The sequence below is a fragment of the Echinops telfairi genome, unplaced genomic scaffold (assembly GCF_000313985.2).
Source record: "Echinops telfairi isolate 266 unplaced genomic scaffold, ASM31398v2 ScPeMD7_7424;HRSCAF=8462, whole genome shotgun sequence".
Taxonomy (NCBI): Eukaryota; Metazoa; Chordata; class Mammalia; order Afrosoricida; family Tenrecidae; genus Echinops; species Echinops telfairi.
This window is the reverse complement of record NW_022111324.1, coordinates 48,137,583-48,151,047: the sequence shown is the minus strand read 5'-3', so window position 1 is coordinate 48,151,047 and position 13,465 is coordinate 48,137,583. Positions and strand designations below refer to the sequence as shown.

The 13,465-nt window shown below is 54.5% G+C and overlaps 1 protein-coding gene across 1 annotated transcript in view; it reads left to right on the top strand.

The window, feature by feature from the left end:
* Positions 1–4,231: 4,231 nt before the first annotated feature.
* CHIT1 (chitinase 1) overlaps positions 4,232–13,465 on the top strand; it is a 15,792-nt gene continuing 6,558 nt past the window's right edge. Inside the window, exons 1-7 of the mRNA XM_004700095.2 lie at positions 4,232–4,269; positions 5,152–5,181; positions 8,142–8,343; positions 9,468–9,524; positions 10,754–10,919; positions 11,100–11,224; positions 11,715–11,838. Coding sequence (XP_004700152.1) covers positions 4,245–4,269; positions 5,152–5,181; positions 8,142–8,343; positions 9,468–9,524; positions 10,754–10,919; positions 11,100–11,224; positions 11,715–11,838 — 729 coding nt within the window. The 5' untranslated portion in view covers positions 4,232–4,244. The remainder of the gene's footprint in view (positions 4,270–5,151; positions 5,182–8,141; positions 8,344–9,467; positions 9,525–10,753; positions 10,920–11,099; positions 11,225–11,714; positions 11,839–13,465) is intronic.

Below are 13,465 nucleotides of genomic sequence, written 5' to 3'. Positions count from 1 at the left end.
CTGAAAACCAGCGATGACACCACAAAGCACCTCATGACACGGATGTCCCTGGACACCACGGTGCGAGTGATATTGCATGAGTCCACTACTGTAAGTCTGGACACCAAGACAATGGCAGGCGTCAGTCTTGGGTCCCGCGATCTTCAAATCTGGCCTCCCAAACAGCGTGGTGGAGTGCCTAGCTACTGCTCACGGTCCGGAGATCACGCTTGTTTGTAAATTTTAGAAACCACTCAATCAGAGGCGGCTACACCTCAGCCAGGGTCTCCCCATGCTCTCAGGGGAGGGAGAAGAAGATCAATCCGTTCCTGCCATGTAGCATTATTCCACGATCACCCCAATTCCACAGAAACTCCAACAAGGGTGCTCAGGGAACCCTAGTGGAAACTCAAGTCTTGGGGGCAGGGAGGGGGCCAACATCTCTGTCTCAGAGAAGGTAATGTCGCTTCTGTTGGTAAACCAAGAGAGGCAACTTATCATTGAGAAAAATGCTTAACGTCATTCACATAGACCCACGGGGGGAGAATGCACCCTGCCTTGTGTTCATAAGCAGGCACTTTAGACCACTGTTCTGGCCCAGACCAAGTGCTATAGACAAATGAGATGCCAGGTTTTGTCCTTTTGCGGTGCACAACATCTTTCATAGTCCACACCAGAAAGATGCTATTTGGAAACCCCATTAAGCTAACCAGGTTTTACCTTAAACACACCTGTAGCAGATGATAGGAACTGAAATACTCCTTGGATTTAAGGTCGAAACACCCTTGTGTGCTAAGGAGCAAATGATGACTACCTCAAGGCCAGGGATTGGGAAGTCAATGGACTTTTGTTCAATCTCTCGCTCTAAAGGTGCCCAATAATCAACAATTTAAGGCTACCATATATTTGCTATTTTTGTACTCTTGGTTTTATTATGACATGTCATGTCTTAGTCCCATGAATGAGTACTATTGAAAGGTTTTCCCTATTGCCAACCTTCATGGTTTGCAAAAATAATGTCCAATCACTTGAATTTTTAATAGGTACAAATCAGCAATCCAGCCATGTCTGTATAAAAAGTTGGCCTATGCATGTATACCTTCCTGTTCTAAACAATAAATTTCATACCGTTGGCTAAACTGATGATACTATTAGTAGAATTAGGAGCCTTGGTGGCATGGTGGGCACACAGCTGCTCTGAGAGGGAAAGATGAGACTTTGTACTCCCTCCAAGAGCCACAGTCTCAGAAACCCACAGGGGCATGTCTGCCCTATCCTACGAGTGGGAATCCGCTTGATGACAGTGAGTTTGATTATTTTTTTAATCAAGAGAATTATTGCATGCCCCATGGAGATGATTTATAATGTTCCCCAATAAAATGATAATGATGTCTCTAAAATGGACCAGGGACATTCATAAACCACAGACATATGAATGGATTTTGTGCTCCATTTAATCACAGCCCTAATCCAAGAACAATTAGTTCTAATAATGTGGCCCTACTAGATGCTTGCCCTTATGAAGAGATCACTGAAGATCTGGGCGCTAGAGCAAAGTGTGGTGAAGAAATCCTATGGTGTCCACCTCTCCTAAAAAATAGCATCTGGGGGTCTTAGAAGTTGGTCTTAAAACAGCAGCCATCTGAGTGCGGTGTCAGCTAAGCCGGCACAGAAGAAGCACACCAGCCCGTGTGATTCAAGCTCTCATGTAGTTCTCTGACCAGAGGCGAGCGCTACATTAGAGGCTAAATTCTGAGTCACCCTGTTTACAGAAAGCCATGGATGGCAGTGAAAGGCCAGAATGTATTTGCAGTGTCCCCGCATGTCATCAGATCTGTGTGACACCAAGCTGGGTCCTGCCTGCCCTGGACCAAAGGAGTGTTCAGAAATTGCTGACGATGGTGTGGTCTCCAGGGATTAGAGGGAGGCAAGTCTGACTGGCAGAGACTTCTGAAGGATTGGGTTTGGGCGAGGGGAGCAGGAAGGACAGCTCCACGCAGACGAGGGCTAAGGAAAGAAGACACGAGGGTGGTTGATCAGGGCTCGGTGTATATGGGACTGCTAACCACACAGTCAGCAGTTCACAACCCACAACCGGGCCTCAGGAGAAAGATGAGGTTTCTGCTTGAGGAAAGAGTTACAGTGTCAGAGACTCTCAGGGACAGTTCTATCCTGCCCTATAGGGTTCCTATAGGAGGCGGTCTCGACTTGATGGCAGTGAGTCAGTTTGGGGGTATACCTTGGTGACTTGCCCTGCAGGGCTGGGCCTGCCTCACTGGACCCAAACTCAGGGTGAACACTGCAGAAGGTTCACCCAGACTTGAAGTGGAATGGAGCTCAGCCCCCCAGGAGGAACTGACTACTCCTTGGGACCTTACAGTTGAAGCCAGGCTGTCAGCCGACTTAGGAGGTTGCCCAGCCTGGCCTGGCTGTCCCTGTATGAGCCATGTCCAGCCCCGCCCTCACAGGGCCCTCAGCCTGCCCTTCTCACACTGCGGCTCCCCAGGACTGGGACAACGGGGCTTTAGTTAGGTCTCCCTGTGCCCACAGGTGTGCTAGCAGCTTTCTGGCTGGGACGTCCCATCAGGGGCCCTCTAGCATTGCCTGTCATAACCTCGGCCTTTGCTCTTTGCCCGGCAACAATCACTTGTTCTAAAGTTCTGCTCGAGGGTCACAGCCCTTGGCCTTCTGCACCCCACTCTGGCTGGGGGCCTCTTCTGCAGCCTCCAGACAGTCCCTCTCAACCACGCAGGCCACTCGTTTTAAACGAAAGACGAAGACCAAATGGCTTAGGGGCTGCAGCTGTTTCCAGGGGTCCTTTCAGTTCATGCATGTGCAGACATGGCTGTAGGCAGACTGAATAGTAGAGGTTCACTAGGGACCTTCCTACTGCATGCAGCTATTTGGGATCATCGTGAATTTCATAACCCCAAACTAACTGCGGAATGACCTGCCTCCTTCCCCCTTCAGAACACTGTAATTAGAGTTAATTTGTTAATTAATTAATTAATCAGAATATTGTTACTTTTGATGTTGTAACCGGGATATTACTATTTTTATTTTATTAACCAGAATGCTATTATCAGTGCTGTATCATCTAACGCTCACTAGCTCTAAAGAATAAAGACGTTAATTTTGCTTTCTCCTTCGGTCCATGCTTGCTTACATCCTAGATAAATGATAAATGAGTTTTTTTGCCTTTAAAGATGGACTAAAATAGTGGTTCTCAGCCTTCCTAATGCCGCGACCCTTTCATACAGTTCCTTATGTTGTGGTGACCCCCAACCATAACATTATTTTCGCTGCTACTTCATCACTGCAATTTTGCTACTGCTATGAATTGGGCAACCCAGGTGAAAGGGTCACTCGACCCCCAAAGGGGTCCCAACGCCTAGGTTGAGAACCGCTGGACTAAACTGTCCATTTGGGGCTGCAATCAAAGAATCACTTTTAGATTCTAGCAGTCTGGTTATAACCGAATAAAGACTCTCTCAGTTATCAAGACATTGCAGTGGCTGTCATGTGTTCGAACCCGCAACGTCACCAAGCTCATTGCTCTCCAGTCAACGCGGATGGAGACCCTGTAGGACAGGGAGGGCTGCCTCTGTGAGTTTCAGGGTCTACTTGTTTCCATCTTTCTCCTGCAGAGCAGGGCTGGTGGATCCAAGATGCTGACCTTGCAGTTAGCAGCCCAATGCCCAGCCTCGACGCCAGACGCCAGGGTCACTGTACATCACTGTGTATTCTTCCCGGTCAACGGACATTGACAACCTCCGTCACCTGGCATCTCCATTGTGTTCCCACTGTCATCATCATAAACGAGGTCACCCATCAGAGGTCGTATGGGGGCAGTAAGGGAGATGCTCGGCTCCCGAACTCCTGGCTCCCGAGTCACTCTCTGCCTCCCCAGTCCCATGACCCATCTCCACCCACACAAAGGAAGTCACAGTCGTGCTTGTCCAGCAGCAGTTTCAAACATGCCCGCTTCCCTCCCTTCCCTCCTGGTTTGGCAACGCCACAAGCCCAGTCCATCCCCCGTGACTGATCCAGAAAAACAAGGTTGTTAAATGCCATTGTGTCAGGTTTGCCCAATTCCTGCCACAGACAGCCCTGCACACCACACCCCCTATTGCTTCCTCTCTCCTCCCTCTGTCCTCCGGGTTTCAACATTCCCAGCTTGGGGAGGGCGGGTAGGGTGGCCAGATAAAAGAGGAGGCCCAGGAGCGTTGGTCCCATCCTCTGGAGGCCGCAGTCCAGTCAGCAACATGGCGAGAACTGGGGCCTTGGCAGGTGAGTGGGCTGCGCCATGGGGGCTGTGGGAGGTGGGGACAGGCAAGAGAAAGGGGTGCTCGAGGAAGTTCAGTTCACCTCTCCTTGCAAGGACTTTTCGGCTGCAAGGGAAGGCTTGTCCCTGGGTGGGCAGAAAAGACGTCTCTTCCTTCAGTCCTCGAGGCCCAGGGACAGTCAGGGCATGGGGTGCTTCTGCCTACCCGATGTTCTCTGGTCTCTACTTTGGGCCTTATTCAGCCCGTGCCCACAGCCATGGTTCTTCCCCAGTCCCTTCTGCAGGGGTCGTCTGTGCAGGTGATGACCGCCTGAGTCATGCCCCTGACTTCCATGACCAGCTGTTCCCAGCCATCAGACCCCAGAAAACCAGAGCTCCCTCCTTCTTCTCCCCTCGCGCCACCATCTCTCCATTCCGGGGGCTCCAGTAGGGGGGCAGCAGACAGTCACCTTCTGGTGAAACAGGCCTGGAATCAGGGACCTCTGACATCTCCCAAGCCTGCCTTTCCAAAGTGGCCCTTTCCAACCCCAGGGCAGGTGGTCTTCTTGTTCCAGAAGAGAACCTTCCTCTCTGAGCACGTCCCATGGCACGGTTTCTCTCCGCATCTCCCTAAGTCCACACTGACCTCCACTGGCCCTCTAGACAGGGTCCGGCAACTTCCGGCACCAGTCTTGACCAGGGAGGGGCCACCCCACCTGGCCTGGGTGAAGGGTGGACACAATGGGTCCCTTCTGGGGGTGAATGGACGTGGGGTTGAAGGGACAGGGGAGGGGGGGGAGATTCACCTGAGACCACCTTAACAGAGCCCCTCCCACTAATAAGCTGAGGCCGGCTGGAAGGTGGGCACGCCACCCTGACCTTCGCCTTCTCTCTGTGTGTCGCTTCAGGTCTGAGCCTTCTGCTGTTGATCCAGTGGGGTAAGTGGCCACGTTCTGAAAACCAGCCCTTGAGTCCTCCCAGGCCCATGCCCATGCCCATGCACACACACACACACACACACACACACACACACACTGCAGGGTACACGAGTATGGGGTGTGTGTGCATGCTCCCACACCTATGCACATCCACACCTCCTACCCGGTACCAGGGAGGAGTTTCTTCCAAGTTCAACCCCCTGCACGTGTCCCCATCATCCTCACAAATTCCTTAGGGGCGCCCGCCTCCTCGTTCATGAGCTGAATCCAGGAACAACCCCCGCAAGGTCAGCTTCGAGGTCAGCCTCCCTTGGGTCCCTCACACCCACCTCTGTGCTTTCTTCGTCCTTCGGCAGGTTTGATAGGACAGAGGATGGTGTTTGTTGTGTGTCTCTCCTCCACTGGACTCATCGGGGTCCATTCTGTGATGACCCTGTGTGTGGGGGAACAGACAGGGCTTCCAGAGGCTGGTTTGGGGAAGGAGGGGGTACATCACTAGTTCCTGCTCTCCAGGCCCTCCGGGGCCCTCCTCTCTCCCCCTTTTGGCTAGCAGGTGGCTGCTTGCGCTGCCTCGGGACTAGGGGTGCTGCAGGGCATGAGCCTGAGCCTTGTCCAGCTCCGTCTCTCTGGCCTCGGCTCGGCACGGAGAACAAGCCTGTGTCTGTGGCCACAATTGGAGGAGGACCTTAGAAAGGCAGGAGGAACTCCTTCTGGCCTTCTTGTCTGTTCAGCTTCTCAGACTCTCACCTCCCTTCCCGCCCCACCAACTTCCTGGGAGACAGCAGGCTCTCTAGACCCTCATCCCGAGGCATCAGACACTCTCTGAGCTCCTGGAATCCCAGGGGATCAGCCAGGGGCCGCTGTACTAACATGGGGCTGAGCGAGAGGTGGGCGATTTCTCCGAGCGCTTTAGTCCAAGCTGGCATTGGGTTCGGTTGAAGCATAGTAACAAGAACAGGGGGTGCTGGAACGACCCAGGGGGCCGGCAAAGCAGATCCCTACATTTTGTCCTGGATCATGGGCGACGGGACAAATGGTTTTAATTGCCAGTAATACACACATACACACACCCCCAGGAAAGGAGATGGTAGCACTAGCGGTGTGGTGGTTATGCATTGGGCTGCTTACCACAAGGTCAGCTGTGCAAAACCATCAGCCGGCTCCTTGGGAGAAAAACGAGGCTTTCTCCTGCTGTACAGAGCTAGTCTTGGAACCCCACGGGGGCAGTGAGTCCTCCAGGGTCACTAGGAGTTGGCATTGACTCGACGGCAGTGGGTTTGCTTTGGGTGGGAGGTCAAATACGTTAGGGAGCCGGTGGTGTAGACTGAGAGTCAACATGAGTCGAACACTCCGGCCAGGGCTGACCCTGTGTCGGGCACCGTGCGAGTGCTGGATGGGTGTGAATTCTTGGTCCACACAACAACCCTCTGAGGAGGGGGCCATGGCTGACCCCATTTCACAGAGGAGGAGACTGAGGCAGCGTTTCAGAGTTGGGATTTCAGCTCACTCATGCGCTCCACAGGCCTGCTCGTCACCACCAACTGCGTAGCCTCTGTCAACAGAGGAAACCACAGCTCCAGTGATATTTGATTGGGTAAACCGTGAGAAGATGGGAGAAGGCGTGTTCTGGGCGTTCGCTCCCTCCTGCCTTCTTTTTTCTGGGCAGTGGAGATGTGGGTGGGGGCGGGGTGTGGCTCACCAATCCACCTGTCTGAGGGCAAGCTGCCCCTCCAGCCCCCAGCAGCAAACGCCACTCCTGGGTGGCCTCTGGTTAGCACTGAGGACGTCACCAAGACCTCAGGCTCCTGCCCCAGGAGCCACCCGTGGGCCCATGAGAGCCTCAGCCCCTGAGTTCAAGTAGGGGCGGGGCTGTGACTTCCCATAATCCCTCCAATCGGCCCTCTGTGCCCTTCCCCGTGCCCTCCTGTGCCTCCGGAAGGAGAGAGCGCAGAGGGGAGTCCTGGGATCCAGACACCTCCCAGGGACACTTCAGTCCCAGCTCACGAAGCTCAGTCCCAGAGTGTGAGGCTGGACAGGCCACAGAGCCCCCGGGGCCATTTTCAGATGGGACTCTGGGACGAAGTCGAAGAAGAACTGGGCCCAAAGCCACTTGGGGCAGACGCAAGGGTCAAGACCAGCTTCTTGCTTTCTGGTGTCCCGGGCAACCCAGCATAGCACCTCCCCTTTTGCGCGCCCCCTCCTCCCATTCTCTCACCCAGAGAAGAGCTGCGAGGGACTCGCTGTGTCCAGTGCCTCAGAAAGGCCGTCTTTCCCTAGGACCACTGCAAACCCCAACCAAACCTCTTGCCACGTATCCACTGCAGCTCCACTGACCACTGACCCTGGGGTTGGTTCCCAAGGCTGCGTGTAACTCCCCCGCAGAGGAGCTGATGGGCTCAAACCGGCAACTGATCAACTGATCAGTTAGCTGCTGAGCCCAGGCTGGGCTCTCCCTAGAAACCCGCGTCCCCAGCGCGCCAGCCTCCACCCGTTGAAGCTTTGTGTGTTTGCATTTTCAGTGCACACTCTTATTCTGGAAGTGCCCCCTACCTTTCACTTATGGGCGGGTCATGCTCCTTTGGAGGATAGGGTGGGTGGTCTGGGTCCCAGGACCTGGAGGCGAGGGTCTAACTTGGGGGGAGGGGCCTGCCTGCCACCACCCCACCCCCAACTCCCAGGGACCTCAAGGGGTTGAGACTGGACCTGCTCCCTCCACTCTGCCTTCTTCATAGCCTGGCGGATTGCTCAGGTGGCAGGCCCTCTCTGAGCTTCCTCAGATGGTCCTGCCCACCCACAGGTGTCCTGAGAGCAGCAAGGCTGGCCTCTGAAAACACCCTGTTGGCTTCGGTCCCAGCCCAAACAAACCCCTTTCCAATGGGTTTCAGCCCACAGCCAGGGGCACGGCTCCCCAGCCAGCCGTCTGACTGCCTTTTGTCTTCTTGCCACCCCACACCCTTCAGGCTCTGCTGCAAAGCTGGTCTGCTACTTTACTAACTGGGCCCAGTACAGGGAGGGAGCAGCTCGCTTCCTGCCCCAGGATGTGGACCCCAACCTGTGCACCCACCTCATCTACGCCTTCGCTGGCATGACCAACCTGCAGCTCAGCAGCACGGCGTGGAATGACGACGTCCTCTACAAGGACTTCAACGGTCTGAAGAAGACGTGAGCAGCTCTGGGCGGGGGCAGCGGGGAGGACAGCCGCCTCTTCTCAGAGCCGGAAACCTTCCCAGCTGTGGAAGCCTGCTGCAGGCGCCCACCTCTCTGAGCTTTCCCACGTGCAGGAAAGATGGGTAGCTGAAGGGGATTCCTCCCTCTCTTCCAAATGTCAGTGTGGAGAAAGATACGTAGCAACGTGTCGCCACAGTGGCCCTACGCACAACCGCCGCGGCTCCAAGCAGTGCGACAGGGCATTCTGGCCATCCTGTCCCTCCTCGTCTCACCACCCTGAACCTAAATGATAAGAGGGTTCTTAAGGACCCCTCCAGCTTAGGTCTGAGTGGGGACGGGGTTATGAAATGGTTCCTGCTGTGGCAAAGGACCTTCCTTTCCTAAAATCCGTCCGTTCCCCAGCCCAGGTGCTTCACAGAGCCTCGGGCTGCGTGCCCTGATCACACTGTCCCTGAAGTCCCTGCGTGTAGTCTGCACGCATGCTGTCTGCGTCTCCCCAGCCAGGCTCTCAGGCCTGTGAGGGCAGGCATGGGTCTTTCCTTTCCTCCGCTGGAGCTATCCCCAGAGTGCTGGGCACAGGGCTCATGGGGACACTATACGTACGTATTATGGATCACGGGAAGCTTACAGAGCAGACCGTCTGTTTTTCATTCAGCGGTTCATGCACCCTGTGCTTGAACTCACCCATTGCAGTCCCTCATCCCACGTCTTCCCTGCCTCCTGTTTCCCTTCCGCCTTCTTTCTAACCCTCTGGACTTCATTCTTGGGGAAATGTTGCCCTTTTGATTTTAAATGGTTGGTTAGTCTAACTCAGGGGTGAGTTCCAATCCAGACCAGTGAGCCTGGTCTGTTTTCTGACTGTGAGTTCTGATCCAGGGCTTCTCATGTAAATCTCTGCTGAGTGGTTGGCAGTGATGGCCGGGCACCATCTAGTTCTTGTGGTCTCAGGGTGGTAGAGACTGATGTTGGCTCAGAGATTTGTGCATGTCTACCCATCCGCCCTGCCAGGGTACCTCTGAGTCCCTCCCGCCCCCCCCCCGCCCCCCATTTCTCCCATCAATGAGGTGAGTCCTGGGACTTGGCTGTGTCAATACTGGGCCATCTCTTATCTTTCCCAGGAACCCCAAGCTGAAGACCCTGCTGGCTCTTGGAGGCTGGAACTTTGGCACTCAGAAGTGAGTTGACTGTGGTAGGGCCTGCTGGGTGGGGGCTGGTGCACGGAAGAGTGGGAGAGACCCCTGGTCAAAGGCGTGGGCTGGGTCAGGCTGGGGTGTGGCCAGGGCAGGGGGCACTGGGAAGGAGCCTGGACTCTAGGTTCTTGAGTGCCCCACGCACACAAGGGGAGAGAGGAATGAACTTGCTCCAGGTGGTTACAGACAGACCCCATCTCCCCAGAAGCACCCGAACACAGCACAAAGTTCTGGCCTCTCGCCAGACCTCAGTCTCTTCCTTCCTGAAATGGGGCGATGGGGAAAGGAGGGAGGAGTCCCAACCACCCTCGGCTGCAAACAGCTCCTAGATGTTCAGATGCCAAAAACAGAGTCGCTTGTCTGGGAAAGCATTTCATTCCACTTCTGCATAAAGCAGGCGAGATTGAGTTCAGGTGCCAAAATATTGGCATTTCTGGGACATTTTGATGATGTATGCAGACGATGAAGACGATGAAGTGGACTTTTCCTAGAAAATCCAGAATATGTCACTCTTCAACCTCTGAATCAGTCCTTCTGAAACTCATTTTGGACCCTGTGCCCTCTGGAGAACCTGGTGAATGCTCTCAAAACAGTTCCCAGACTAACGCTTCCCTATGGATTTCTTTTTGAAAGGTAGACGCTGTTAGCTTGGGGTCCCCAGGTTCATGAGCCCCAGCTGCTACCTGGGGCATCAGGACACGGACAAAGAGTGGGTGGGCAGCCTGTGGACTGGACGAGGCAGGGCAGTGGCACAAAGCATTGAGAAATGAGACGTAGAAGGATGGTTTGTTTCCTGGGATGTAGAACCAGAGGGTCCCTGAGCCACCCCACGACCCCCTGAGGTGGCTGCGCCCCCCTCTTCCTCTTCCTCTTGTAAGTGGCTCCTCTTCTGTAAACCTCTGGGTCCGGTGAATGTGCTGGCTCTGAGTCTGGGAGGGCAATTCCCCGAGCAGGGGCACGGGAACAGGCTGCCAGAGAGAATTTTTGGGATTAGAACTACTAGTGCTTCTTAGGATGTCCATTTTAGGGCAAATGTACACATCCAAACTGTCCCCATTTCCTTAGCCAGACCCCAAATTCCGCAGCAAGTACTCCCACTTCTCCGAAGCAGCTGGCCCAGCCCACCTCTGGCTTGCCTCAGAAGGAGTGGGTGGTCGCTCATCAGGCCCCAGGTAGACTCATCCGCCCCTTCACCCCCACCCCCACCCCCACAGGTTCACAGAGATGGTGGCCACAGCCAACAACCGCCAGACATTCATCAACTCGGCCATCCAGTTCCTGCGCAAACACAACTTCAATGGCCTTGACCTGGACTGGGAATACCCAGGCAGCCGGGGAAGCCCGGCCTCAGACAAGCAGCGCTTCACAGACCTGGTGCAGGTGAGTCTGGGTGCGGAGGGGCCACCCAGGGGCCAGGGGGCCAGAGCTGGAGGTCTGGGCATGGATCGCCCCCAGGGCCAGCTGGTGGTCAGTTTTCAGACTCTGGACGGTGAGCCTCTACCTGGGCTCCTGGGCCCAGGGTCCTGTGCGCTCTCCTGCTCACGCTAAGCTGCCCGGCAGGAGTTGGCCAGTGCCTTCCAGCAGGAAGCCCAGCAATCAGGGAAGGAGCGTCTCCTGCTGAGTGCGGCGGTCTCTTCAGGGCGGACCATTGTGGATGCTGGCTACGAGGTGGACAAAATTTCTCAGTGAGTCTCCGCAGAAGCTGTCTGGGTGGGGGAGGTTGAGTGTGGACTGGCTTCCTCGGAAAGCCCCGCCCCTCCACCGGAAACCCAAGGAGGGGCTTCTTCATCCATGAGGACACAACCCTTCGCTCAGATCTTGGGGTAGGGGGCTTATCCTTCAAATGAGAATACCTCAGGAGGGAGAGGAGGGCGGAAGGCCCAGCATCTCCAAGGGAGCCTTGCTCTTCCAGGTGTGGACTTGCTGGAAGGGCAGACCCCCAAGCCCACCCCAGGCCTTGAATCCGAACCAACCTTTGAAGGGGTCCCATGCAGGAGAAGGGCTGGGGAGACAGTGGGGGGATGGGCTGAGGACAGGATTGGCCAGCCTCGTGGTTAGAGTGAGGGTGGCCTTGATAATGGGGCAGGTGAGCGATGCTGTTCACGTCCAAGTCCAGAGAGCAGCCATAGTGCGTGTAGGGGTGGGGGTTAACCCCTCATTCCACACCTCCTGCAGGGGCCTGGATTTCATCAACCTCATGGCCTACGACTTCCACGGCAGTGGGGAGCAGAACACAGGGCACAACAGCCCACTCTACAGCAGGCAGGGCGAGAGCGGGCCTGCGGCTGAACTCAATGTGGTGAGTGGTCAGAGGCGGGCTGGGTCACGCAGGACCCCATGGTCCGTCAGCCTGTGTCCATGGCCCTTGGCAGCCTTGGGGGGCCAATGGAGCAGGAGCAGTGCAAGGACACCAAGCGAGGCTCCAGGTGCCTCTGGCAACCTTGGCTACTTTGGGTGTCTGGTTTCTGTCCCTGCTCCTGACCCTGCTGGGGCGGGGGCCCCATCTCTGCAGTATCTTGGCCCGTGTCAGACACAGAAGACCAAGAGTATGGCAGGACATGGTGGCTCACGGGAAGCCTTCTCCAGTTTGGCTTTCCAGCCAAAGTGGCCCCTGCTTCCCTACCACCACCACGCCCTGTCCCGTTTCTTCAACACACTTCTGCTTCTTGGCTATGGAGGTTTAGGCCTTTGATTGTGACTCAGGGCAGAACCACTTCCTACGAGCTCCTGGAAACGTCCAGGGTGTTTTTCAGACTGGAGCCAGCTCTCTGGGTGGCCCACTGGTCTGACTGCTAGCCTGCAGGCTGGCAATCTGAATCTGCCGAGAGGTACCTTGGTAGCAAGGCCTGGAGATCTGCTTCCATACAGATCAGAGGCAAAATCCCAAACCCAAACCGTAGAACGTGTGGGGTCACCGTGAGTCCGGAACAACTCCATGGTGCCACTGTGAATCCATATTTCTGCTTCCTGTTCTGTTTGTTTATGTCAAAATGACTACTCTTTCTGATGCACAAACCACCATCACCACCACTACAAGGTCAGCAGTTCGAAACCACCAGCCACTCCTTTGGAGAAAGATGAGGTTTTCTATTCCCCTAAGGAGTTACAGTCTTAGAAAACCTCAGGGGCAGTCCTACCCTGTCCTATAGGGTCGCTATGAATCAGAACTGACCCTGTGACATCACCAGAGACATTAGACACATTAGTAGTTCTGCTGCCCAAAATTCCCTCCAGAAAACTGCTCCCATGCCCCTACCTAGGTAGTCCCCTTCCAGAGTCACCAAAATGCATCTATAACCCCCCACATCAACACTTATGGGACATTTGCATTCAAAGGTGTGTACAGAGCAGCCAACCAAAGTGAGTCAGTTGACACACACCTGCCCGGCTGGAGCAGAACAAGGTGACACTCTCCCCCTCTGTCCAGTTCTCCTACAAGTGGCCCTTTGGTAATCTACTTTGTGGCCTGCTTCTGTTGCACTTTTGGTGGTCCTTTTGGTGGTCTCACTGCTTCAAGTGTCCCTCGAGCACAGGGCTGATGCACTATCCAAGGCTCGTAAGCACAGAGAAGGTTGTGATGAGCTAGGTGGAGAAAATATGTTAGGTATGCTTCATTCAGGCCTGAGTTACAGTATTGTTGGCCATGTATTGAAGTCAATGTTTCTATCTATCTATCTATCTATCTATCTATCTATCTGTCTGTCTGTCTGTCTGTCTGTCTATCTATCTATCTATCTATCTATCTATCTATCTATCTATCTATCTATCTATCTACCTACCTACCTCCCTACCTTTCTATCTACCTACCTACCTTTCTATCTATTTACCTACCTACCTTTCTATCTATCTATTTACCTACCTACTTACCTACCTATCTACCTTTCTATCTATCTATCTATCTATCTATCTATCTATCTATCTATCTA